General features: G+C 37.7%; 1 protein-coding gene across 2 annotated transcripts in view; it reads left to right on the top strand.

Moving 5' to 3' along the window:
* CMC1 (C-X9-C motif containing 1) overlaps positions 1-27,369 on the top strand; it is a 58,788-nt gene that overhangs the window by 2,610 nt on the left and 28,809 nt on the right. For both annotated transcript variants that reach the window (XM_079794915.1, XM_079794916.1), the window contains exon 2: positions 15,665-15,754. In XM_079794915.1, the coding sequence (XP_079651041.1) occupies positions 15,665-15,754 (90 nt within the window). The remainder of the gene's footprint in view (positions 1-15,664; positions 15,755-27,369) is intronic.

The raw sequence follows: 27,369 nt of genomic DNA, 5'->3' as shown, positions 1-27,369 counted from the left end.
TTTCCTTTATGTTAGCGTAGAGGTAATAATAGCACTCTTTGTAAGTTTATCATCCATAATTGTGTTCATTATTTCCCCTTACTATCTGATTGCTGAGAGGAAAAGCTGGAGAGAGTCCAAAACACCCAGGAAAAGTGGCTGTAGAAAGACTTGACATTTGAGAAAAATACTAGTGCCTGGGTTGTCCCAGATACTCAGATTTTAATTTGCCCAAGCCTCTGGCATATAAAAATACTCCATAGACAAGATGCAGAGTAGAGGAGAACCACTGTTTTGAACTCTCCCCGTTTTATTGACTAGTCTTTTGGTTTTGTTTTGTTATAAGTCTAATCTTCTGATTCCCAGAAGAAATTCTCTGCATCTTTAGCCATAAATTGGACCTCCGATTACATAGTAATAATCGAGAAATATACAGTATAACTTATTCTGTACTAAGACTTAAACATAGTAAATCTTATTCCAAGTTATAGCTTTTTTACCAATTTATAACCCTTTCTACAAATATTGTATATTTTTAAAAATCGAGTCAAATGTAGGTGATTGAAAATTTAAAAGGTGGTTTATTTTGAATGTATAGCCCATGATCATCTCTAGAAACAATGTTAAAAGTGGTGCTTGTTAAAGTAGAATTTTAAAAATGATAAAATTATTACTCATGCAAATTTAAAACGAATACGTGTTGAAGATTTTCTTCAACTTGTTAATTAGTGAGGGAACCAATAAAATGTAAAAAACAGTTCAGAAAGTATTTGAGAAGTTAGATACATAGGCAATTTCGTAGATTGCTGGCTTAGCTGAAAGCTGGTTTATTTAAAACAGGATCATAAACTATAACCTTTTGGGCCTTTCTCTTCCACTGGTCAAAAATTATTTCTATCTCTGTTTGACATCTAGAAATTAAACTGCCCCTTAACAAGTTGTAAAAAAGCCCAGTAATGGAAAGTCAAGCCCAGTGCTAGTCCTGAAAGAACATCCTGTTAGGCCTTTGCTATTTTCAGATTCCCAATAAATATTCTAACATGATTATATACCCAGATGACAACTCACAGGAATGGGCCTGGTCATTTTGATTTCTGATTTTCTCTAATAACTAGAAGAGACTCCTTCCTCCCTTTTTTCCCCACCTCTCCTTTAGGGTAAGAAGTTTTCCTTCCCGCTTCAATTAATGGGGATTTATTTTCTACCTTTGTACAGTAGGGCAGTGGCAGCATGAGAAGTTTCCTTAAATCAACGTGTCCTCATCTGTGTGTCTGTCCCTGTCCCTCCATTCGTATTTTAGCCCAGAAATCTAATTAGGGGAGAAGGATGGGACAGTGATAGCGCTCAGGGGGTAGACATGGGATCAGAGATTTTATGACATTGTATTAGTAGATGTTTAAGGTATATGTATCTTGAGAAGATTTCATTCTGGTAGCTTTTGGAGTCTGGGTTGCAGGAGTTCTTTCAGTGGTTCCAGTGGGGATGTGGGTAGATTAGCATTAGGGGTACAGCACTTATATTTACTGGAAATTTTAAAATTTTGAGTTAGATATCTCAACAGATTTGAAAAATTTTTTTTTGAGCATTATGTGGTTGATATGTTATGTCGTTGATTAGAAAATTTTTGATTTTATTATTGCTGCTATCTCTCCACAGGATTTTCTTAGACATACATTATATTCATAAAACTAAAAATCTGGTTAACTTCTACATTTTGTAAATTTCTAAACTCAAAGTATGTTTGTACTAGAAAATACATTGTTTTTCTCACTAGATTAATTTAACAACCCTCTAATGGGTTGTTCACTGAAAGCTGAAAAACATTAGCTTACGTAAAAAGCACAAGAAAGAGTTGACATCAAAGAGAAGTGTGCTGTGGCATTGGAGGGGTTGTCAGTTATGAAATCTCCTGTAAACATTTTAAGGAGTTTGAATTATATTCTAAGAACAGTGGGAAGACATTGCAAGTTTTTAGGTAAGGGGTGACATGTAGAACTTCATTTTGTATTGATTGACTTTTGATTAGATAGAGGTTATGCATTCTCAGCAAATACTGCATAAGTGGTGTGTTTTTCTCAGGGTATCATATCTGGAGGCACATGATGTGTCTCTGCCTCTCAAAGGTGGTATGAATTTTGATCACATAGTCAAGGTCTTGTCCACTTGTGGGATCAGGCCTAAACCGGCAGTTGGACATCCTTCTCACAATCTGGGACTGCTAGCTCCTAACCGCTCACCTGCCTGCCCCTGATTGCCCCTAACAGCTTCTGCCTGCCAGCCTGATTGCCCCATAACCACTCCCCTGCTGGCCTGGTCTCCACCAACTGCCCTCCCCTGCCCGCCTGATCTCGCCCCCAACTGCCTTCCCCTGCTGGCCTTATTGCCAACAACTGCCATCCCCTGTTGTCCATCTTGTGGCGGCCATCTTATGGTGGCCATCTTGTGACAACATTGTGGCGGCCATCTTGTGATGACATTGCACAATGCCACCTACGCTTTTATAGGATTATTTGAGCATTTTTGAGCATCTTTTTTTCTCATACAAGATGTCCCTGGCTCAGCTTGCACCTACCTGGCTTAGCCCATCCAGGGCTAGTCATTTCTCTGACAACCTCTGGTTCATTTTATTTGGGCACAAATTCGTATACATTGAAAGGAAATTAATTAGAAGAAATATTTTCGAGGCTGGAGAGGGACCACGGGAGGGCTCCAGGGTGTGTCGAGACCTTCTTGCCCAGTCCCCTTGGGACTGCAGGAGGTTGGCTAGCCGGGGAGGGACTGCGGGAGAGCTCCAGGGTGTGTCCAGCCCTTCTCAGCCAGTCCCAATTGGCCAGACCCCAGCAGCAAGCTAACCTACCGGTCAGAGCATCTTCCCGCTGGTGGTCAGTACACGCCATAGTGATCAGTTGGACACTTAGCATATTAAGCTTTTATTTATATAGATAGATGATATTAGAGAACAAGATCAGGGTGCCAGGTCTGGGTACCACTTGGATATCACATGCAGGTGATTTATTAGTGGAGTGCTCTTAGGAAAAATCATGTGAGGGGAACAGGAGAGGGAAGAAGGAAGGAAGCTGAGCAAGATGTGATTTTAGGGAAAACCTGTCTCAGCCTAAATAGCTTTGGTGCACAACAAAGGTCAAGGTTTGTCCTGCTTTGGAGGCAAGGGAGAATGGTTTTGTGCCATCTGTCAGTCCTTGTCCACGGCAGGAAGTGGGAGAGGGGCAGCATCAGGATAAACTACACAGTGATACCATGTGCAAGGGCAGTCCTGAGAAGGGTGCAGAATGCTTCTGCATTCTCTCCTACAGGAGGGATACCAGCTCTACCCTAAAACTAATTTATCTGAATCTATTAGGAACTGTACCGTGCTTTGGGTAGTCAGAGTTCGGATAGTGCTAAGTCAGGTAGAAAGGGGTACTTGCACAAATCCATACATTCACACAAGTGGGTGTATAGCATCCAGGTGTAAAGTATGGTGGGGGTGTGGTAAAACAGTTTAAAGATGGCTCTGGCTGGTGTGGCTCAGTTGGTTGGAGCTTTGTCCTGTGCACCAAAAGGTGGCTGGTTCTATCCCTGGTTGGGGCATATACCCAGGTTGCAGGTTCTATCCCAGGTCAGAGCACAGACAGAAGGCAACCAATGGATATTTCTCGCTCATATTTATGTTTCTCTCTGTCCAAAAAAGTTTGAATATCATTAACACTGGCTTAAGTAAACTTACCATACCAAATTGTGCTTTGTTATTTTGCCTCTAGGCCAGGGGTCCTCGAACTTTTTAAACGGGGCCAGTTCACTGTCCCTCAGACCGTTGGAGGGCCGGACACCCGCATGTGGCCCGCGGGCCGTAGTTTGAGGACGCCTGCTCTAGGCAATTTGAAATGCTGTTTTTACTTTGTGGAATTTTCCTTCTCTTCTTCTGATTGTCACCACCCCCAATCTTTCAAAAAAAAAAAAATACTTGGAATTTAGAAAAAACACACCAAGATATCAAATAACCTGGGTATAGAGTTTCTTTCATTCTAGATCTAGAGATTTTGTTTGTTTGTTTTTCTTGAGAAAGAAAATGAAACGTATAGATGGGATGTGTCTATATCAAATGATTTTGAGATAAAGAAAATGATGATGGGAAAATGGGAATTGTCTACCTGTAAATATTTTTCAGATGATTTCACTTTAACTAAATCTATTAAGACTAGGTGATTAGAAAGCAAAGGCCAGTTAATTACACCTACACAGTAAGAGATCCCTCTCCCCTCCAACCCCAAGGAATCACTGCACTCTCACGGAAACAGCACCCAGTTGAATTTGGGAGGTAGTAGGACTGACTGCTTGTTTCAGACTTTGCCATTAACCTCAGGCCCTTAGAGTATTCTAAATGGTGTAATCTCAGGTTTGAAGATGAGGGGTAGGGAGAGTGAGATATATCAGATAACTGCTCAGGCTACTTCATCCCTTAATCTTTTATGATTGTAAATACTTAGAATTGGTCTCAGGGGATTCTTGACTCAGCACAGAAATTTCACCACAGGAAAAAGTAGCTTCAAGTTTATGTTTCATTTACTGAATTACTATTGCTATTTTTGTACAGGGGTGTTAGTAGCATGCATATTTGTAGAAATCTCTATGTTTATAGATGTCAGATATGCAAGAAATATTACCTTATACCTGATATAAGTGGATCAAACAAAACTGTGCCCAAATAAGAATGTTGATTCTCAAATTAACATTCTCCACCATCCCCAATTAAATTTTTACATTTTTAAATAAAGAGGTTGAAGGAAAAGAAGATTTAAGAATGGGGTATTTACTACCCCTCATTGTATTTTTCTAAAGAACTGTTACTGGGAGGTTTTTAGAGCTCAAAAGATATGTTAACTAAACATTAACTAAGCATGATTAATTGAAATATATCATTTTTAATGTTATGCTGCAGAATAAGAAACCTTGCTTATCTTACTCATCATTGTATATACAAACCTTAGGATGATGATTGGTACATAGTAAGTAAGTAATAAATACTTGATAACAGAATGAATATCTGTAATTATCAAGTATTGAAACTCTTTTAAATATGTCATTTATTAAACAGTTTTAGTGCATAGTTACCATAGGCTAGAAGTTAGAGGGAGTCATAGAGATGAATTAGACATGGCCTCTTAACTCATTAAACTTAAGTTTCATGCAGTGGTTATAAATCTAGCCTCATATTAGAATTATTTGGGGGACATTTAAAAAATACCAGTGCCTGCGTTTTACCCCAGCATTTCTGATTTAATTTGTCTGTGGTAGGGTATAGGCATCAGAATTTTATAAAGCCCCTCAGTGGTTGTTAGATGCAGCCAGAATTGAGAACTCTGGTACCAGAACCTCTTTTAGTCTGCTTGGGCTGCCATAACAATATACCATAGACTGGTTACCTTAAACAACAGAAATTTCTTTTTCATAGTTTGGGAGGCTGGAAAGTCCAAGATTAAGGTGCTGACCAATTTTGTTGCTGGGTCTTCCCCTTCTTGTAAGGCCTCATATCAAATTAGGGCCCTACCTATATGACCTCATTTAATCTTAACCTCCTAAAAACCCTGTGTCCAAATACAGTCATATTGAAGTTTAGGGCTTCAACATGAATTTGGGGGGTTGGGAGTGGGGCACACAATTCAATCCATAGCATTCAGGAGAAGAGTTTGGAGATAATGTGATGTGTGATACATTTGTCAGTCCAGATGTGACTAGAACCAATAGTATTGGTGACAACAAAATCTCAGGTTTAAAGGAAGGAGAAGTCACTTTCAGGTGATGGGTGGAGGGAGAACTTTGGGATGGAAAAGTAATTATTGGCTTTGATTTTAGGTAAGTAAACTTTGATAAGAAAATAAGAGGTAGAAGATAGAAAATAAAGACAGATGGTAGAGCTGGAGTTGAACTTCACCAGTTATTTGCTAGATCATGTTGCAAGATTGCTTTGAGCTTTATGAACCTCACCTTCTTCATAATACCTGCTCATGCATGTGATGATGTTTGTAAAAACAGTTTCTTCTATATCCCCTCCTTCCTTTATTCTGCAAATATTTGTTGTGCTTCTTCTGTGTACTGTGTAAATGTAAGCTGATTTTTTTTTAGGTGAGGAGGATAACATAACCACTGGGATGGCAGAATGAAGATTTAAATTGTAGAAATATTAAGTTGGAATCGCAATGCTAGTGGGACATGGAAATTACCAATATATGCTCGAAAATGTGGGTAGACTAGATTTGAGCTAGAGACAAGCACTGAGAACTCAGCATAATAAACCCAATCTTTAAAGATAGAACCTTGTGGGATTGCCACAAAAGGAAGAGGAGCAGATCTTTATCTTGGAAGTGTTTACACTTTTTCTGGTATTACTGCCATTACTCAGAATATTTTTGAAACTCCTTTAAGATTTGCTTTTAGCAACTATCGTACACTCACCTTAATGTCCTCCTTTTGTCAAATTTTTGTTCAGAAGGTGAACTTGAATTTGAACCAAGGTTAGCCAAAATCAGTCTGGAGAAGATGTAGAGGTTCATCCTGGGAAATGCTACTCCCCTATAAAGTTATATTATGGAACTGGTTTTCATGTTAACTCAGACTGGCTCTGAAGGCCATGCCAGGAAAGATATTGTGTTACTTAAACAAAGGTTGAGTCTTTGAAGTAAGTGAATAACTTAATAAAAAAATAATCTCCCCATTCCGTTATAAAAGTAGTACAAAATTTAGTGAAATATTGTAAGATGTAGAAGAAGAACCAGTAGAGATAGGGTAGCCAGAGGCATTGAGGAACATTCATAGTTTTGAGACTAGCCTACCATGTACTAATGTACATTAGAGGAAAAATAAGCAGGCTATTATTGCTGAGAAAGCATAGGCATGCTGTCCTTTGCTGCTTTCTCAGATATTTACTTCTGTCTCCCATAACACTGCTGAATTTCTATTAGATATCAATGGGAAACTCTGCTTGTCGGAAAAGATAGTTTTGAAGTTTTACCAAATAAATAAATGTGAAACCCTTTTACTTAAGAAATTACGGCCTCAATGGGGATTGCAGCATGTTTCTAAAATTGGCATGACTTATTGCATAAGTTGATTTCCTGCTTTGGTATAATTTTAGATTTGTTGTCTCTTTCTGGCCTCATTTTGGTTAAGGTAATGTGGGTGGAAGAGGAAGTTTTCATACCTAGCAACCTGCAGAATCTGAGGTCCAAGAAATAGATGCTTTTGGGAAATGGGCACATCTAGTGTAAACTATGTGTTTATTAGCAGTGAAAGCTGGTAGGACAAAGAAGTTCAAATGAAGCTTACGATTGTGGGACACAGGTGGTATCTAAGCCAAACGCTGAGCAGAAATAAGCACATCTACTTCATTGATCTGCTTTTCATATTTTGTAAGAGTTTGAACTTATAAAAAAATAGATTCTTACTCATTAATTCTTTGAAGATGTTTTTCAACTGATAAATCATTCCACTTGCTTTTTTAAAAAAAGAATGATTTTCTTCATGGTATGTATCAGATAATCAGATTTCCATTTAACTTGATTTTCTGATAAAAAATTGAGAAGTATGCAGTTGTGAATTTTGCTTGTTCAAAATTATGCTTCTGAAACAAACAGCAAGGGTTTCCATGCTTCAACATAACTGGAAGCTCTCATAACCTTGTTTGCTAAAATCCCTTAAACTGGCCACCATCTCAGGTATGTAATAGTGCTGTTGAAGAAGATGTGGAACCTGTCTTCCATGATCTTGACATTGCCCTTTTATCAGAGGCTTGGGTTATTTCACCTCTGTGAGCATCCACTTCATCTGCAAAATGGAATCAAAATACTTACCTGAAAGGGCTGTTATGAAGACTATGGGCCATTCATTGCCCTCATCTTGAGATTTCATAGACAGGCAGGCTGGAATATTGAGGATGGGGGTGTGATCTCTTACTACTGATTTTCTGGGGTTGTGTGTGTGGTTGTGTGTGTGTGTGTGTGTGAGTTCAAGTATGATTTAAAGGAAAGAAGGTAAATGGAACACTTATCACTGTCTTAATTTTCCCTAAGGATCTCTGCCCACCCCCACCCCCTTCCTCATTTTATTACTGTCATTATAGCAAGAAGGTATGAAGGAGCTGGCAAGAACATGAAAATCTGCTCAGGAGCATACGTGTCTTTGTCCTTTTCAGGAGAATTGGAATCTGCCTAGCTTCCTGGTGTGAAGGTAGTGATTGAGAGTCTGGCCTTGTACTATACATGATATCATCTGCCTGGGGCTCTTCATTTTGAGACTGTTGGTATGAAATAAAGAAGAGGACCAAACGATCAAAACCGATGCTACTGAGAAGACTTGTAAATTTGCTACACTTTTTTTTCATTCCTCTAGAGTAAATAGTAGTATAGAAATGTCTTCAGGAGCAAGTAAATGGAACTAGGAAGTTAAAATTTTAATTAGTGGCAGTATCTAAATAATCAAATTAGCTACATGAAAACATTTTTATTATTGAAAAGGCACACCTGTAATATTCTGATTTGCCTCACTGTTATCTTTGTGGATTCATAAGCAAGTACTGTTGTCAGTAGCCTTGTAATCTAGTGCTGCCATATTTGCAGGAACATGTGAGCCCCAAAGCAAAATCTGAGCTAACAAGTTCAGCCAGTGGAAAAGGTGAAAATTGACTTTCAGGTGATGATAGAATGTTGAGAAGTTAGAGCTTTGGAAATTTTTCCTGGTGGCATTATTCTGATTCTTTATCTCAGTATAAATTCATGTGACTATATAGTAGCAAACTCAATATTTGATTTTTCTTTTTTGCAGGCTCTTGTACAAATGGATAATATATATGCATCACATTGACATTGAGGGAATCACTGTAATTTTATGAGTAAAAGTGCTATATCTATAATATTTGTAGTATGGAAGATAGCTCTGAAATATGTATAAAATCATAATTAATGGTTGATATGCTACCAAATTCTTTGCAGAATTTATTTATATCTTTTAAAGTGTGTTATTTCTTATTTAATGCCCAAATTAAGACATCCTTTGAAGTGTACCTTTCTCAACTGGCATAGATAACCAGTGTTCTAATTTTTATCACCAGAGATTAATTCTGCATGTTTTTATATCCTGTAGTAATGTAGTCTTGAGTCTGGCTTCTTTTTCTTAACAAAATTTTAAAGATTCACTCGTGTTGAGTGTATCAGTACTTAATTTTTTTGGTATTGCTAAGTAGTATTCAATTGGGCATTTAGGTTGTTTCTGATTTTTAAACAGACTTGTACAGATTGTTTTCTGGACATATATTTTCATTTGTCTTTGGTAAATGAATACCTAGCAGTGGAAAATAGGTTGGGTGTATATTTAACATCATAGCTTAACAAGCAGTTTTCCAAAGAAGTTTATCATTTCACACTCCCACCAGCAATAGTTTACGAAAGTTCCAGTTTCTCCACATTTTCCCTAACATTTGGTGTTCTCAGTGTTTTTAATTTTAGTCATTCTGGTGGGTGTAAATGATATCATGGGTTTCATTTGCATTTTCTTAATGACTAATGATTTTAAACATCTTTTCATGTATGTATTTACAGTTTGGATACCTTCTTTTTGAAGTGTCCATTAAAGCCTTTGCCCCTATTTTTTATTGGGTTGTTTGTATTTTTATTATTAATATGCAGGTGTTCTCTATACAGTGTGTCCCAAAAAAAGTATACATACTTTGAATAATTATAAAGGCAGTGTTTATTAAAATACATTTCATTTTCAAAATGCAATAGAATCTACAGACGTAGTGTTATATATTTTTGAGCGGACACCCTGTATATTTGATTCAATTTGTCACATATATATGGCTAGTGAACACTTTCTTCTGATCCGTGGCTTGCTGTTTAATAGTTTTAATTTATGAACTATGGCAAATTAATTTTTGTGAGTTCTGTGAAGTTGTGGGTCAGAGGGTTCAGATCCATTATTTTCATGTTTATCCAGGTCTTTGTTGACAATACTTTCATTTTTTCATTGACTAGTCTTGGTGCATTGGTCAAATTAAATTGGCTGTGTATACGTAGAAGTATTTTTGGACTCTATTTTGTTAATCTATTTGCTTATCCTAATTATGTCACTATTCCACTACTGTGATTGCTGTAGCTTTTAATACAACTTTCTCATTAGGTAGTGGAAGTCATCCAAATGTGTTCTTTTATTTTAATGTTGTTTTGGTTATCCTAGGTCCTTTGCTTTTCCTTATATATTTTAAAGCTTTTTTTATAACTTAATTTTGACATAGTTTAAACAAATCATGCTGCAAATTAGTAAAATTTCAATGTATTATCCAGCTTTCCTTAATGATACTATCTTAAATAATCATACTACATGTCTTCAGTGAGCATGATACTGCCTTTAAAGGGGCAAAGATTGATGTTGGGGGAGAAAAATCATACTATTTTAATGTATAAAGCACTGTTATACATACAGTACATGAACAGATATACAGTGTCTGTGATAGTAACATTTCAGGAGGGGGGGAAATAGTGAAACAGTTGGGACATACTGCTATAATTCAGTGTAACTAAGGAAACCAGGAACTGACATTAATATACTATTTACTCAGGTACATATCTGAGTTGAATTTTACCAATTTTTTAAAAATAAATGTTTTCATTGATTTTAGAGAAAAGGGAAGGGAGAGGGATAGAGTGATAGAAACATCAATGAGAGAGAAACATTGATAGGCTGCTTCCTGCAGGCTCCCTACTGGGAATAGAGCCTGTAACCTGGGAATGTGCCCTGACCAGAATCGAACTGGTGACCTCTTGATTCATGGGTTGATCCTCAACCATCAAATTTTACCACTCTTTACATGTACTTGTGTGTGTGTGTGTGTGTGTGTGTGTGTGTGTGTGTAGTTATATGACATTTTATTATATGTGAAGATTCAAGTAACCATGATCACAGTCAGCATACAGAACTGTTATATTATTACAAAGGAAATCCTTCATGTTACCCCTTAATAAGTCATAAGTTATACTACTTACTCAACTCTTAACTACTGGTAACCAGGGACTTGTTTCCATCACTAATTTTGTCACTTTAAGAATCTTTGCCCTAGCCGGTTTGGCTTAGTGGATAGAGCATCGGCCTGTGGACTAAAGGGTCCCAGGTTCGATTCTGGTCAAGAGCACATGCCCAGGTTGTGGGCTCGATCCCCAATGGGGGCTGTGCAGGAGGCAGCCAATCAATGATTCTCTCTCATCATTGATGTTTCTATATCTCTTCTTCTGTAAAATCAATAAAGATATATTTTTTTAAAAAAAGAATTACTACCAAAAAAAAAAAAGAATCTTATGTAAGTGGAATCATAGAATAAATAACTTTTTGAGATGATCTTTTCATTCAGCAATACGCCCTTGAGGTCCATCCAAGTTGCTGCTGTTATATATCAGTAGTTTCATTCTGTTTTATTAAGTGTAACTAGAGGCCCAGTGCACGGAATTAGTGCACGGGGGGTGTGTTCCTCAGCCCAGCCTGCACCCTCTCCAATCTGGGATCCCTCTCACAGTCCAGGACTGCTGGCTCCCAACTGCTCGCCTGCCTGCCTTCCTGATTGCCCCTAACCACTTCTGCCTGCCAGCTGATCCCCCCCTAACCACTCCCCTGCCAGCCTGATTGATGCCTAACTGCTCCCCTGCCAGCCTGTTTTCCCCTAACTGCCCTCCCCTGCAGGCCTGGTCACCCCTAACTGCCCTCCCCTGCAGGCCTGGTCCCCCTCAACTACTCTCCCCTGCAGGCCTGGACCCCCCTCCCCCCAACTGCTCTTCCCTGCAGGCCCGGTCTCCCCCAACTTTCCTCCTCTGCCGGCCTGGCCACCCCTAACTTCCCTCCCCTGCAGGCTTGATCGCCCCCAACTGCCCTCCCTTGCAGGCCTGGTCCCTCCCAACTGCCCTTCCCTGCTGGCCTGATAGTCCACAACTGCCCTTCCTTGCAGGCCTGGTCCCTCCCAACTGCCCTTCCCTGCTGGCCTGATTGTCCACAACTGCCCTTTCTTGCAGACCTGGTCCCTCCCAACTGCCCTCCCCTGCTGGCCATCTTGTGGCAGCCATCTTGTGTCCACATGGGGGCAGCCATCTTGTGTGTTGGAGTTACGGTCAATTTGCATATTACTATTTTATTAGATAGGCTAGAGGCCTGGTGCACGGGTGGGGGCCAGCTGGTTTGCCCTGAAGGGTGTCCAGGATCAGGGTGGGGGTTCCCTTGGGGTGTGGGGCAGCCTGGGCGAGGGGCCTGTGGTGGTCTGCAGGCCGGCCATGCCCCCCGGCGACCCAAGCAGAGGCCCTGGTATCTGGGATTTATTTATCTTCTAAAATTGAAACTTTGTAGTCTTGAGTAGAGCCAAGCCTCTTGCTTGCTCCATGGCCGCAGCCATTTTTGTTGGGATTTATTTATCTTCTATAATTGAAACTTTGTAGCCTTGAATGGAGGCCAAGGCAGGCCAGGGCTGCGGAAAGCTTGGCTTCCTTCATCTCCAGGGGCAACTCAAGCCTCCTGCTCTCTCCAGCTCTGTGGCTGCCGCCCTTTTTGTTGGGATTTATTTATCTTCTATAATTGAAACTTTGTAGCCTTGAGTGGAGTCCAGGGCTGTCCAGGGTGTGCAGAAAGCTTGGCTTCCTCCATTGCTGGGGAAACCCAAGCCTCCTGCTCGCTCCATGGCTGCAGCCATCTTGGTTGGGTTAATTTGCACACACTCTCCTGATTGGCTGGTGGGCGTGGCTTGTGGTTGTAGTGGAGGTATGGTCAATTTGCATATTACTCTTTTATTAGATAGGATATTCCATTTTCTGGGTGAACCATTGTTGATCCATTCAGCAGTTGAGGGACTTTTGGATTATTTTCATGTTTTGGCTGTTAAAAATAAACTGCAATGAACATTTATATACAGGTTTTAGCGTGAACCTAAGTTTTTATTTCTTTAGGATAAATCCTGAGGAGTATGTTTGCTGGGTCATATCGTAAGGTGTATGGTAAATTCTTTCACATTTATTGAGATTTGTTTCATAGTCCAGCTCATTTAGTGGAGTATTTATAAATGTTAGGTCGTTAGTTGATGATGTTGTTCAAGTACTTTACACTTTCAATATGTAAGTTAAATGTCTGTTTTTCTAATCTGCTTTATATATTTTGCATTCGCACATCGTGGATTCATTTTTATTTTATCAGAGTATATTCTCTGTTACTCCTTGTGGCAGATTTTATGTTACAAAGAAAGTCATGACATTATCTTCCATCCCCAGTACTCTCTGTGACACGGTCTTGCCACAAAGAATGGAGCCTTAGTTCCCCCCACTTGAGTATATAAGTTGCCCCCCGTAGTGATTTGAAATCAATATAATGTAGCTAGAAAGATGCTGCATGGCTTCCATGACAGGACCAGAAAAGGCCATACTGCTTTCACTGGGTTATCTTGGAAGACTTACTCTAGCCATTTTTTCTCAGATTGCCCCTCTTATACATAACCTACCTGCCCTGTGTGAGAAGCCAAACCAAATGGAGTGGCCATGCATAGGTGTTCTGGCTTACAGTCCTCAACGAGCCCGTCTTTCAGCCATGCCAGCCCAGTTGTCACATACATAGGTGAAGAAAGAAGGCATCTTGGAATAAATCCTCTAGCCCCAGCTTCTGCAGCTATTGAAATCAACACCTGTCATGTGAGTCTACTGAGATGAGGCCTCAGACACTGTGAAGCAGAGAAGAGTATTCCGCTTCACCTTTCTGAATTCCTGACCTTTTGGATCCAATACAGTGTTTTACATCACTGAGATCCATTCGTGGCTTGTCACACATCTGTAGGGATACATTCTTTTTCAGTAGAGTTTGAAGGAGGTGAACTTCAGACTCAACATATCTGAAAATATGTTTAACTTCACTCTTAATTGGTTCTATAATTCTTGGATATAAAGTAATCTCTCTTAGAACTTTGAAGTTACTTCTCCATTATTGCATCCAGGTCTTGCCAGGGAAACATGATGTAATCTGATTCTCATTCCTTTGGGTGGGAAATGTTTTTTCCCTTTTGAAGCTTTTAGGATTTTTGCGTTTCAGAGATTTCATCTAAGTGCGTGTAAGTAATTTATAGTCCATTTCTGTCCGAGGACTCGTGTCTTTTTATTTGCTTCAGTATATTTATCATAGGAATTTTAAAATAGGATTTTTTTTTATTCTTTGAACTCTCTTATGAGTTGGTTACTTCTTGATTAATTACCGTGTGTTGTCCTTCATCAAATTAAGGTGATTCTTGGCTGTTTTGGTTTTGTTTGCTTTTTGATATGCCCTGTTACCCTCTCTAAGCTACCTGCATTTAGAGATTGTTGGTCACCACATATTACCAGGAAGAGTTTAGGGGTTTCTGGTCGTCCTAGGTGTTATGAGATACTGGGAAACTTCCTGATAAACTTTTGGGGATAATTACCTGTTATTTACCTCTTTTATCCATAGTCTGAAAGCAGCAGCAGATGTGACTCACTTGGCTCCTACTCAAGTATTTCAACCAATAAAGCTTTAGTTTCCTCAATGGACGTCTTTTGCTCCTTATTTTTGCTGCTTCTGAGCATGGAGCAACACCTACTTGTCCTGGGGAAAAACTACTTCCTGGAATCTGATCTCATTTGCCCTTTGTCTGTTAGTAAGGTTTTAAACGCCGTGGGACGCGGGACAAATTGTTAAAAATCGGGACTGTCCCGCCAAAAGCGGGACGATCTGGTCACCTTACTTTTAGAGATTCTTGATCATTTTAATTTTCTGAGGACACTTTCCATTTGTTTTTATTTATTTATTTTCTTCTTTTCTTAATCCTTACCCGAAGACATGATTTTATTGAATTTTAGAAAGCGAGGAATGGGGACAGAGAGATAAACATGGAAGTGAAAGAAATATCTATCAGTTTCCTCCCCCACAAGCCCCAACCCAGGATCAAACCTGCAACCCAGGCATGTGCCCTGACCAGGAATCAAACCGGCAACCTTTCAGTGTATGAACAACGCTCCAACCAACTGCAACACCTGGCCAGGACACTTTCCATTTGTTTTTCAGGACTCTAGGAATTTAAGGAGCAGGTGGGGACTCTGTAGCAGGTTCTCAGTCTACTACTTTAATCTAATTGTGGAAGTTGTGTTTAAAATGCACAGAAATCTCACAGGCTTTTTTTTTTTTTTTATGCACATAATAGTTCTACTTTTTCTTCTGCCAGTTCTGGCTTTCTTAAACCACTCTTATTACTAAATACATTATTCGTGTGTCTCTTAATCTTGGATCTCACTATCGATAAACATCATCATCATCTATCCTTGGATCTTAGTATTGATAAAAACTCCTCTTGTGGATTATATTAATTTTAAAAAATATAATCTTTTAGTCTATGACTTAATTTTGACAAGATTACATGAAATATGTTATAGTTTGCAGAAATTTTAGAAAGTTGTTGCCTATGTCTTACATTTTTTTCTGCTGTATATAAAAATTATTTGGAATGATTTTTAGTGACTGAAATAATCACAATTTTATGAAGTTATAAAACAGTTTTTAACATATTTGCATAGGCTTTTATTTAAGTAAACCACAGTGCTTATTTCCCCCCCATACAGGTGATTTACTTGAGACTTACCTATATTAAAGAAATATCTCCTTTTGTTTTCAGAGGAGCATCTCAGACATGTTGAAAAAGATGTTTTGATCCCTAAAATAATGAGAGAAAAGGCCCGAGAGAGATGTTCTGAACAAGTTCAAGGTAATATTCAAATATTCATATAAAGATCAAATACATTTTTTATAATATGATCTGAATTTAATCCTGAGCCTTAGAGTCAAGTAGTCAATGAATTAATATGTATGAATTGTTTCTCACCCTTTCACTGAGATACCAGGGTTTCAGCTTTCAGAACTTCCAGATAATATTGAATTCATTTACAACTTAAAAATATTCTCTCAAATTATTAGTAAAAAACAATTTTTTCCCCCAGAAGTATAGTTACGTATAGAGACTTAGTATGAGTATTTTGGAGAAACAAGTTACTCTGGTGGTTTTGATAGAGCAAGAAGAAACATAAAATAAAACATGTACCTGTTTTAATCTGTCAACATATTCATACAGGAATATATTTCAAGATGATTTTCTCTGGTGTCATTGTCTATTGCTAAATTGTTAATGGAATTCCATAGTACTTATTATGAGTCTGTTGTTTTTTTAATGTTTTATCTTGATGAGTAGAAGCTATTTATGTAAATCAGGGGTAGGGAACCCTTTCTGCATAGGGCCATTTGGATATTTATAACTTTACTAGAGGCCCGATGCACAAAATTCATGCAAGAGTAGGCCTTCCTGCCCTAGCCAATTTTGCTCAGTGGATAGAGAGCCAGCCTGCGGACTGAAGGGTCCAGGGTTCAATTCTGGTCAAGGACACATGCCTGGATTGCGGGCTTGATCCCCAATAGGGGGTGTGCAGAAGGCAGCCAGTGATTCTCATCATTGATGTTTCTATCTCTGTCCCTCTTCCTTCCTCTCTGAAATCAATAAAAATATGTTTAGAAAAAGGAAAAAGAAAGAGTAGGCCTTCCTTCCCCAGGCTGCCGGCACCGGCTTCCCTCAGGCACCCGGAACCCGGGCTTCCCTTGCAGCCCCGGCTTCGTCCAGAAGGTCTTCCAGAAGGACATTCAGCTGTCTGGTCTAATTAGCATATTATGCCTTTATTATTATAGATTCTCAGGCCATACAAAATTATCGACTTAAAAATTAGCCTGCTATATTTGGTCAAACATTTATTTACCTCTCCCCTAATGCCTTGGCAGGGCCAGACCAAATGACTTTGCTGGCCTTATATGGCCCTCAGGCCAGACATTCCCCACCCCTGAAAATGGATGTATGCTTTCTTAGAGAATGTTTTAAAATATTTTTAATACAACCTTGCTATATTCTGTAAACCTAGAGATGTATTGTTGATTAATATGTAACATGGTGAAAAATGTAAGCAAACCAGTGGGAGGTGAAAAATGAGGCTATAATTATTAAAAAGTCAGTTGGCAGTATTACTGTAGAAATGTCTTTTAAAAATAATCTACCTCTTGGAATGGGCAGCTAAAAGAAATAGTGTAAAATTTTGCTAAGGTAGGCTATTTTCCTGGATCCCCTTCCTTACTTTCCCCATCTTCATTGATGGACCACAGTAATTCTTAGTGGGAGTGATGTGCTGCCACTTCACTACAGGTTTCTCTAGGGAAGTCAGGCTGTGTCAACTGTAGTTTTGGGACTTTGGATGCTGGGAATATTTCTGTTCCTCTGATGTCTCTCCTTAGAGAATGACCTTTGTGATAAATGGATGGAGGCAGTAAAAAAGAAGAATAGTTCCTCAGAACTGACATTGTATGATGGTCATTTCTGTTTCTTATATGACTTATTTGGACATATTCCAGTTTAACTCCATTTATAAATTAGATTTAAATTAAATCCATCTCTCTCTATATATAATCTATATATATAAAAGGCTAATATGCAGAGTGTCCCCACAGGAGTTAGACCAGGAGACCGGGAGTTCTATCGCTCATTTTGATGTGCCTGACCACCAGGGGGCGGCACAGTACAAAGGAAGGCCCCATCCAGCAGCCAGGGAAGGGAGGCCCAAGCTGGCAGCCAAAAGGCCCCGATTGGTCCTGATCACCGGCTAGGCCTAGGGACCCTACCCGTGCACGAATTTTGTGCACCAGGCCTCTAGTTTATAAATAAATTTGTTTATAAATTACCAATAATTTATTAGTGTCATTCTATGGTATTGCTCTTGCTTTCATTATGAATTAGTTGCTCAATCAGAGCACTTTCCTTTTACACCCCCCCCACTCCCCCATGTGTCAGGGAAAATTAACCCATTGGCACCTGGGTTCAGTGCACATCTGGCATTGGCAGGTATGCTGATAGTCTCAGGCAGGGTTCAGTGCACATCTGGCATTGGCAGGTATGCTGATAGTCTCAAGAGATAATCCTTCACTTGCCTCATAGAACTTTAACATATATATATCCTGATTCAGGTGGGGCGGTTACAACTTAAAAATGGATAATAAAATTATAGTGTTAGGGTTAACTTTTCACTACCAGGAAAATTTACTTTAATAAGTAACTGGTCTAAAGTTATAAATATGAGTTGTATTTATGCAGTCTTGTAACACATTAATTTGGTATCTAGAGTGATAGATTGACTTTTTACTCCCATGATTCAGATGAAAATGCAGAATGATTGTGTGGCTTTGGGTTTTAGAACTGTCTTTTCTTACTCATAGATGATGAAACTTTGTTTTTGAAATGTAGGAGAGTATAAGTTTAAAGTATTTATTTGTTTGTGTTCCACAACTACCACTTTGTAATGGGTACAGAAAAAAATGTTTAATTTTTGCTTCTTCATAAAAATTTACTTTGTTTAGGCTGTTTACATGGTTCAGTTTCTCTTATTAACATACTTAAAATCTTCTGAAGATTGAAAGCATCTTAAAATTTGGGTTATTTAAATGCATTTGTAATTATTAGAACATGTTATAACAATTGATTTTTTAACAATTGAAATTTTATAGATAATCATATATTGATTTTTTTTTAGGCCATATGGTCCAGAACAGTGTTTTAGAATCTAAAATTGATTATTTTCTAAAGGAATAATCCTTAGTATTCTTCCTGTTTAACCTTGTGAATTAAGAAAGAACATACATTGGTATTACTTAAGCGGCCGAGCAACAGCTACATTTAAACTGAACAACAAGATGCAAATTAGAATCAGAATACTTCCGTTATAATTTATTTACTATTTATCACCTTTGCTTTATTAAATAATTACAGGGTTTTATATAAAAGCATTACGCATTGTATAGTTCTTACATAAAGATATAGGAATTTTAATAAGTGATCTGACTTTCTGCTAAATGCCTGAAACATGATTATGTAGGAAAGCTTTTCTGTTTGATTTTTTTTTTTTTTCTCATGTCATTGCAACCCAGTTGATCATAAGAATTGGGTCAGGCTGCCAGCAACTTAGGTTTGTGAAGGGAATGGAACAGCTTTTTGAGGGACAAAGAGAAATGAAATCACTTTCAATGAAAGCAAGATGCCTCATTATAGTCACCAACAGCAGTTATTGACAGCTACACTTCCTATTAACAAGGAGCATTTAACTAAGAGTTTGGCTGTTGGATCTTTGGACTTGATCTAATTTGCTAGCATTAATTAGTTTCTTTTGAGCACAGACACTTGGTGCTCACAGCTATAGATTTGGAGGGCTAATTAGGATAGAAAATTGAACAGAATGGGGTAAGGCATTAACCTTCAACCATTACCAGCTGGGACACTGATAAAGACCACAGAGTCCAAATGCTCCCTATTGATGTGAAGAGTACCCTAATGAATATCAATTTCAGCCAGGTTGCTATATACTTACTAGTTTTCTCTTCATTATAAAGTTTAACCAGCTTCCATGATACCTTCATTATCTATACATACACTATTGTTTTTCATTATACACTGATTTAGTCTGAGTTGCACATTTCACCTTATGTTTTAAACATAAAATTTATCTTTAGTAGCAGATAATATTTAGAATATCTCACCAGTACAGTAAAATTTAATTTTTATCTACAATGACATGATTCTAATTCTACATTGAATTTTTATAGTCTTGCCCTCCTGAAAGCCAAAACAGAAGTCCCCTTCCACCAAACATGATGGTGGAATCATTTTTTTTCTTGGGACTGGGAGTTAACAACTTGTGGCTTTAGGGATGTGGTTGATGACCTTTGGAGGTTACTTTCCACTCTGTGACTTTTTCCATGTTTAAATATTTTTATTGTTTTCACAGAGAGAGAGAGAGAGAGAGAGATCAAAACATCAATGAGGAGAGAGAATCATCAATCGGCTGCCTCCTGCACGGCCCACATCGGGATCGAGCCCGAAACCCGGGCATGTGCCCCTGACCTGAATTGAACCTGGGACCCCCCCCCCAGTCCTCAGGCTGACACTCTATCCACTAAGCCAAACCAGTCATGGATCCCATGTGTTTTGACATTTTGCTAACTTAATGATTTATATTTTCTATGTTAGTAATATTTTAAAAATAATTTTTGTCATGTATTTTGGTAAATTATGCATTCTAGTAATTATAAATTTCACTTCTGGAAATAGAGCCTCCATTAAGAAAGTCACTGAATTGCTGTATTTTGTGAAAAATCCTCATTATATTTGCTTTTTTGGATTGCATAGTTGACATCTGATATTGTCTCTATGCTGAAGAATGAAGTTTGCTTTAAAAATAATAACCTTTTTTTTTCCCTTTTGCAATGACAGATCAAGACCAAAAAAGTACATTGTCATCAGGGATGGCCTAGAACTTTCTTTAACCTAGCTATATTCTCCTACTTACCAACTCCTTTCATCCTTTGGGCCTTTTACATTGTTTTAATGTTTCTTTTATATCATTTTCTTCTGTTGCCATGTTTTTAATCTTCTGACCAATAGGTGGGGCTTGGTTCTAAAGGAATTATATATAATATAAGAAAGCAAGGATTATTTGTTTTTTTATGAAACATCAAAGAGCTATCCTTCCTATCTAATAAAGAGGGAATATGCTAATTGACCCTCACGCCATCACAAAGATGGTGGTGCCCACAGCCAATAAGGGGGGAATATGCTAATTGACTGCCCCACCCTTAAAGATGACAGCGCCCACAGCCAATAAGGAGGGAATAAGCTAATTGACTGCCATGCCCTCAAGGATGGCGGCGCCCACAGCCACAAGATGGTGGCGCCTAGTCCCCTCAGCCCCGCTGGGGCTGCAGGCGCGCGGCAAGGCCGGGCTCGCCCCCAGGTGGGCTCGGCCGCTCCACGCGCCTGCCAGTTCACCAATGTTAACCAACACTGTAGTGGAGATGTAAAATATCTTTATACTGGTTTGATAATACATAAAATTACCAAATATGATATCTGTTACAGTACATATTATGTATGTATTCTAAAAAATATAAAGAGTATGTTATGTACTCTAAGAAACAAATGGACTATTTTCATTTCTAAATGTTGTCATTCTTTTAAAACTAGAAGCTGTTGTTCATGAACTTGACAGGCAATGATGTTTGTTTGCCAGAGATGAAGGGACACTCTTCTCAGACTGCAGTGGCATAACCTCTGGCATTTATGAAGTGTCATGCTGCTGTGTGAGGAAGAGCATTAACTGCAGTGTAGTGTTTCTACATAGTTAACTGAGACAGTCTTTCTTTCATTCTTACAGGTGTCCTTAGGCATATATTATTCACTAGAGGCCCAGTGCACGAATTCATGCACGGCCTGCCCGCCCCAATCGTGCTGGGCTAGCCGGCCCAATCCCAGTTGGGGTGAGGGGGCCGATCAGTGGTGGGGCCGGCTGTGGGGAGGAGCCACAGGCAGTTGGCCAGCCAGCCCTGCCCTCGATTGGGGTGGAGGGACAATCAGTGAGGTTGCCAAAGAACCTGCCAAAGTCTGTCTTCTTTCCCAAAGTTCTTGATTAGCCTCCAGTCAAATCATGGATTAATATCAAACACATGACTAGAATGCAGTTCTCTTTGAAAAACATATTGTCTCACTTTTAGTTGTCTTTCTAAGCCTATTGGATCCTTGAGCTCAGGTGATATTTCCATTCTGACAGTAGCCCTTTATTGTGCTGGAGGGTGCCTTAATGATTAGTAGTAGCAATTCTGTTCCAACTCAGTACAGATTTATGCAGCTGCAACCTTTGATTACTTTTCTCATCACTCAGATATACAGACTGAACTCTAGACCATCCTGGAAGAGTCAAGACCATATTTGGAAATTTCATACTCATTTTCAAGGGAGCCAGACAGTCATTGAACCCTAAATTATGTCAGTACAGGGTACAAATTCAATTTTAAGATACATTGCATCCTATTCTATGCCTGGCATATCTCCTATAGATTTATTTTATACCTAGCTCATAAACTTTAAACTTTTGAAAAGTTGAATTTCTGATCATATAGAAGGTTTGACTAACGATACTTTTTTATGTGCTAGTGTGAAAAATTGCAACTGTTTTTCTCTTATTTTGGCCTCAGAAGACCATATGTTCAACATACATATGGTTGATTTATTAAGGAACTCTTTAGTTTTGTTAGTCCCCATGATTTTTAGAGTGGACATAATTACTCAATGTTCAGTGATAAAGGATTCATGCAATTTCTTCTGTATTACCTTCTTCCACATTGCCCCTGGTCAGATTTATTCAGATGATGAAATTCAAATCATATTTTTATTGTAGAACCTCTTTTCTGTCATCATAATTAGAGCGCATTTGATGTTCATCTCTCATACATAGGCTAGATCAGCGGTCCTCAATCCTTGCTATACATCAGAATTATCTGATGCATAATTCAGGCTCCTTTTCACAAAGAAAGGTATGTTTGTTTGTTTTTTCCGTAAGCTCCCAAGGTGAGTTGAATATACGACCAGGGTTTGAGAAACAAGGGATTAGCCAAAGGCACAAAATTATCCCTTAAAGCAGCTCACAGTAACAGGCCACATGGATTTTACTCCTGTTCCCAGCACATTTTATATATATATACATGTTTTTAATTGAGGTAGAGTTGACAATATTTTTTTATATTAGTTTCAGGTGTACAACATAGTGATTTGACATTTATACAGTTTATGAAGTGATCACCATGATAAATCTAGAAACCATCTGTCACTATACAAAATTATATTATTGACTATATTCTCTGTCCTGAACATTACATTCCCAGGACTTATTTATTTTATAACCTGAGGTTTGTATATGTTAAAGTTATATACTTCATTACTTAGAGTGCTCTTTTTCATATAAACTCTAAGGTTTTGGTTGTTTTGTTGGTGCTATTTTTAGTTTTTATGTGTTTTCTATTTTCTAAAACTTTATTTGCCTTACTTTCAACTTGGAAGTTGAGCCCCAAATTATCTATGCCAGCCTTCAAGTTTTTTTCCCAGTGAGCCAGAGATTCTTAGCAAACTCTAAGGAAATAATGAACTTAAGTATGCTCTTGTAGTCTTAAACCTTGACCCCTTTGTTCCCCTGTAAATTATATGTCTACTTCCTTTCCCCTTTTCCTGTTCTGAAAATTAGTAACCTCGTGCATGGCACACAAACTTCATTCTTTTCAGTAGTCCTTCTCTTTTGTGTTCTATCATTACATGGTTTGGGTTGTCAAATTTCATATATAGATTCTAATCATCAGCAGAGATTAGTTTGTGATCGTTTTCGATCCCTGAGTCCACAGGATGTAATGTGAATACTTAGTTTACAAGATTAGCGAAGAAAGTTATGACAGAGAAAAAGTCTTGACCAGCACATTAGTGTATTCTTTGCCCTCCCCAAGGTGGTGGTTCTGGTGCTGAGCACAGTAGATAAAGAGCCTCAGGTGGCATGCCCTATTGGGAAGGAGGGCCTCCTGTGGTGACACATTCAAAAACTGTTTATGGGTTCAGTTAAAATTTTGTTCCAGTTAGCAAGTACACATTACAGTGTATGTATACAAATATGAGAGTGGATCTTTTAGAAATCTTAAATTTGGGTGAAAAGAAAACCTCATGATTTATCACATTATCAATTCATTAGAATAATCCTGTATATCACCCAGGTAAATTCTCAGCTCATTCTGTTGTGTTACTCTGGAGGTATATACATATTAGACTTGTATATGCTCAGTTTTTGAGTGTCACTAAGGAAATGCTGATTTAAATATGATGTTGTTGAGTTGTATAGGTTAGTGGTCTAGCTAACATTGATGTAACAACTCGTTTTTTTTGCTGTATAAGTATTTTGAGTGGGCCTAAATGAATATCAACATTTGTACATCATGATTTAGAGTTAACTTAGATGCCTCTTCATATTTTTGACCTTGAAGGAACATTGGTTTTCCTATAGTGCAGTGATTCTCAACCTTTCTAATGCCGCGACCCTATAATACAGTTCCTCATGTTGTGGTGACCCCTAACCATAAAATTATTTTCGTTGCTACTTCATAACTGTAATATTGCTACTGTTAATGAATCGTAATGTAAATATCTGTGTTTTCCGATGTTCTTAGGCTCTACAGCAGCGGTTCTCAACCTGTGGGTCGCGACCTGTGGGAACCATGTAGAAGATAGGAAAGACATACTTAACCAGTCTATTTATAGAGTTGTTATATCAATGTTAGCTAGACTACTAACTTATACAACTCAACAACATCATATTTAAATCAGCATTTCCTTAGTGACACTCAAAAACTGAGCATATACAAGTCTAATATGTATATACCTTAGCAAGGTCGCCTAAGACCATCGGAAAACACAGATATTTACATTACGATTCATAACAGTAGCAAAATTACAGTTATGAAGTAGCAATGAAAATAATTTTATGGTTGGGGGTCACCACAACATGAGGAACTGTATTAAAGGGTTGGGGCATTAGAAAGGTTGAGAACCACTGCTATAGTGGGTTATATTGGGTAGTTTATATAGGGTCAATTCGCGACCCACAGGTTGAGAACTGCTAGCAGGGTCGCCTAAGACCATCGGAAAACACAGATATTTACATTACGATTCATAACAGTAGGAAAATTACAGTTATGAAGTAGCAACGAAAATAATTTTATGGTTGGGGGTCACCACAACATGAGGAACTGTATTAAAGGGTCGCGGCATTAGAAAGGTTGAGAACCACTGCTATAGTGGGTTATATTGGGTAGTTTATATAGGGTTAATTGTTATTGAGATTGGATTCTTCACCTTTTTACCCATTTTAACATGCCATTTAATAAATGTAAAGTTATGCAAAGCATTTATATTAAATAGACTGGTTAAGTATGTCTTTCCTATCTTCTACATGGTTCCCACTGAGAGTGTTAATTTTCAATTATTCATTTATTATGTGTGTTATTCAGGAATATGCCTATAAGAATATGCCATATTCTTGATCTTTGAATTACATTGTTAAAGAACACACTCCTTAGTATTTTTTATTAGTGGGTGGCATATATCAGTTTTCTTCTTTTCATTTATTCCCTTTTGTTTTGAAGCAAAAGTTCCAAGATATAAGGAAATAGGTCATGGTGTCTATGAACTGAGGAACTGAAGTATAGTATGAAGTAAAAATTGAAGCTCAGTTGCCCTCTAGGGGTTCCATTTTAACACAGCACATGTCAAAGAAATTTAATGAGATCTTTTCTGGGAGGGGTGGATCTGAATAGAGAAACTCTATTTTTCATTTTCTGGTACCTTTCTTTGTGGAAAGGAGCCTGAGCCTGAATTATACCTCAGATAATTCTGATGTATAGCAAGGATTGAGGACCGCTGATCAAGCCTATGTGTGAGAGATGAACATCAAATGCACTCCAATTATAATGACAGAGAAGAGGTTCTACAATAAAAATCTTTATGCTTTCAGGATGTGATCTTGAAATTTTTTTCTTTTACGTTTAGCATATTTGATTGGTTTTTTTTGTCTGGATTGGTGAGAATGTTTCTCCTAATTTGAAACATATTGACTGTTGGCTCTCTAGCCTAAATGGTGCCCAGCTTTGCATCACTTGAGGTCTAGGTGATTCCTGTTGGAATCTGTGTGTGATGCAAAGTCCTATACTTTGTAAGAGCATTAGGCTCTTTCTGTTTGGAAAGAGGGAATTTTTTCTTTTTTGTTATCGAAAAGTTTAACTTGGACTTGAGTAAATGGTAAATATGGAGTTTATTTTGTGTGCAGATATTTAAATGTCTTGACTATTTGAGCACATTTTAATATCAACTATGAAAATTCACATTTATTGATATGTTTTTTAAAGATTTGTGTATATATTTTAATAATGCTCTTTTATTACCTCTGAAGGATGCTATAAAGCTTTATTTCTTTTAATATATGTTTATCTCCCCCATAGTTATATTGAGCTTTCCAATTTATTTTCTCATGGTTATGGAAAAATGTCTATTAAAATTCTCAGAACCTCTTTTTTATCATTAATTTATAATTATTTTATTTTTATAGTTTAGGTTTTATCTGTTAATTATTTTAATATCCAAAAATTTCTATTAGATTTTGATATATATTAAAATATTAAGTTGACTATTATATAAATTTGTGCTGTCTTGTACAGTAGGCACTATTCATATTAGCCATTTAATATTTCTTAGTAGCACTAGCCACTTTTTAAATGCTTGATAGCCACATGTGGTCTCTGGCTGCAATATCGGATAATGCAGATATTGACCATTTCCATCACTGCAAAAAGTACTGTTGGATAGCACTGGTACAGAGACATGAGACATCTTTTTAAGTGTATATTTAAAAAGATTTTAATACTCGTAGTTCTCTCTGCAAAATGAACTGAAACATGAAAACATGTCTTTCTCTTTTCTTCTATTTTATCAAAAGAATATTTTTGCAAACAACTGTAATTGAAACTGATCACATATGAAGTAGTTTTACCTGTTTATCTTAAAGACCAGCATATATTTTGGATTATGAGCTAATGTTATCAATTGTTTTAATAAAAATTATATATTTTTGAAACATATAAAAACATTTACTTTATCTCCATCTTGTGGTAGAAATATATGGAAATCCTATTCTTTCTCATTACTGTAAATGTAACATTAGATGTTGTTTATTAACAAAGTTTTAGGTCTTACTCAAGGATCCAATTAAAAATAATTTTAAACTTTGTAATCATTATTAAGGGGGAAATCCAGACCTGCATCTGGCATTCTGAATATGTCAGAATATCCAAATAAAGAATGTAAACATTTTAATAATGGTTGAGAAGAAAAACAAATAAGAAAGCTGCTTACTTGCAAATGTAATTATGTGTTAAAGAGGACTTTTATGGTTTCTATCATACATCAATGAAGTTTCATAAATTGTTTCTTACAGACATAAATAGTTTTTTAAAGTAATTTTCTTTTTTTATGTTTTTATTGATGTTAGAGAGAGAGGAAGGGAGAGGGGGAGATAGAAATATTGATGAGAGAGAAACATCAATCATCGATCGGCTGCCTCCTACACGCCCTGTACTAGAGAACAAGCCCACAACCTGGGTATGTGCCCTGACTGGGAATGGAACCAGCATCTAACTTACTTTCTCTCTTCTCTTCTCTTCTCTTCTCTTCTCTTCTCTTCTCTTCTCTTCTCTTCTCTTCTCTTCTCTTCTCTTCTCTTCTCTTCTCTTCTCTTCTCTTCTCTCTTTCTTTTTTTTTGGTATAGCAAAAGTGGAAGTTGATTGAGAAATAAGCACAGACTCCCAGGTGGGAAGGGGGAAGAGTCCCCGGGCAACTTGTTGTTATTGGGTTGACACTCAACCACCCAGCCACACTGGCTGGGC

Source organism: Cnephaeus nilssonii (genome assembly GCF_951640355.1).
Source record: "Cnephaeus nilssonii genome assembly, chromosome: 17".
Taxonomy (NCBI): domain Eukaryota; kingdom Metazoa; phylum Chordata; class Mammalia; order Chiroptera; family Vespertilionidae; genus Cnephaeus; species Cnephaeus nilssonii.
This window is presented reverse-complemented; position numbering and strand designations above follow the sequence as displayed.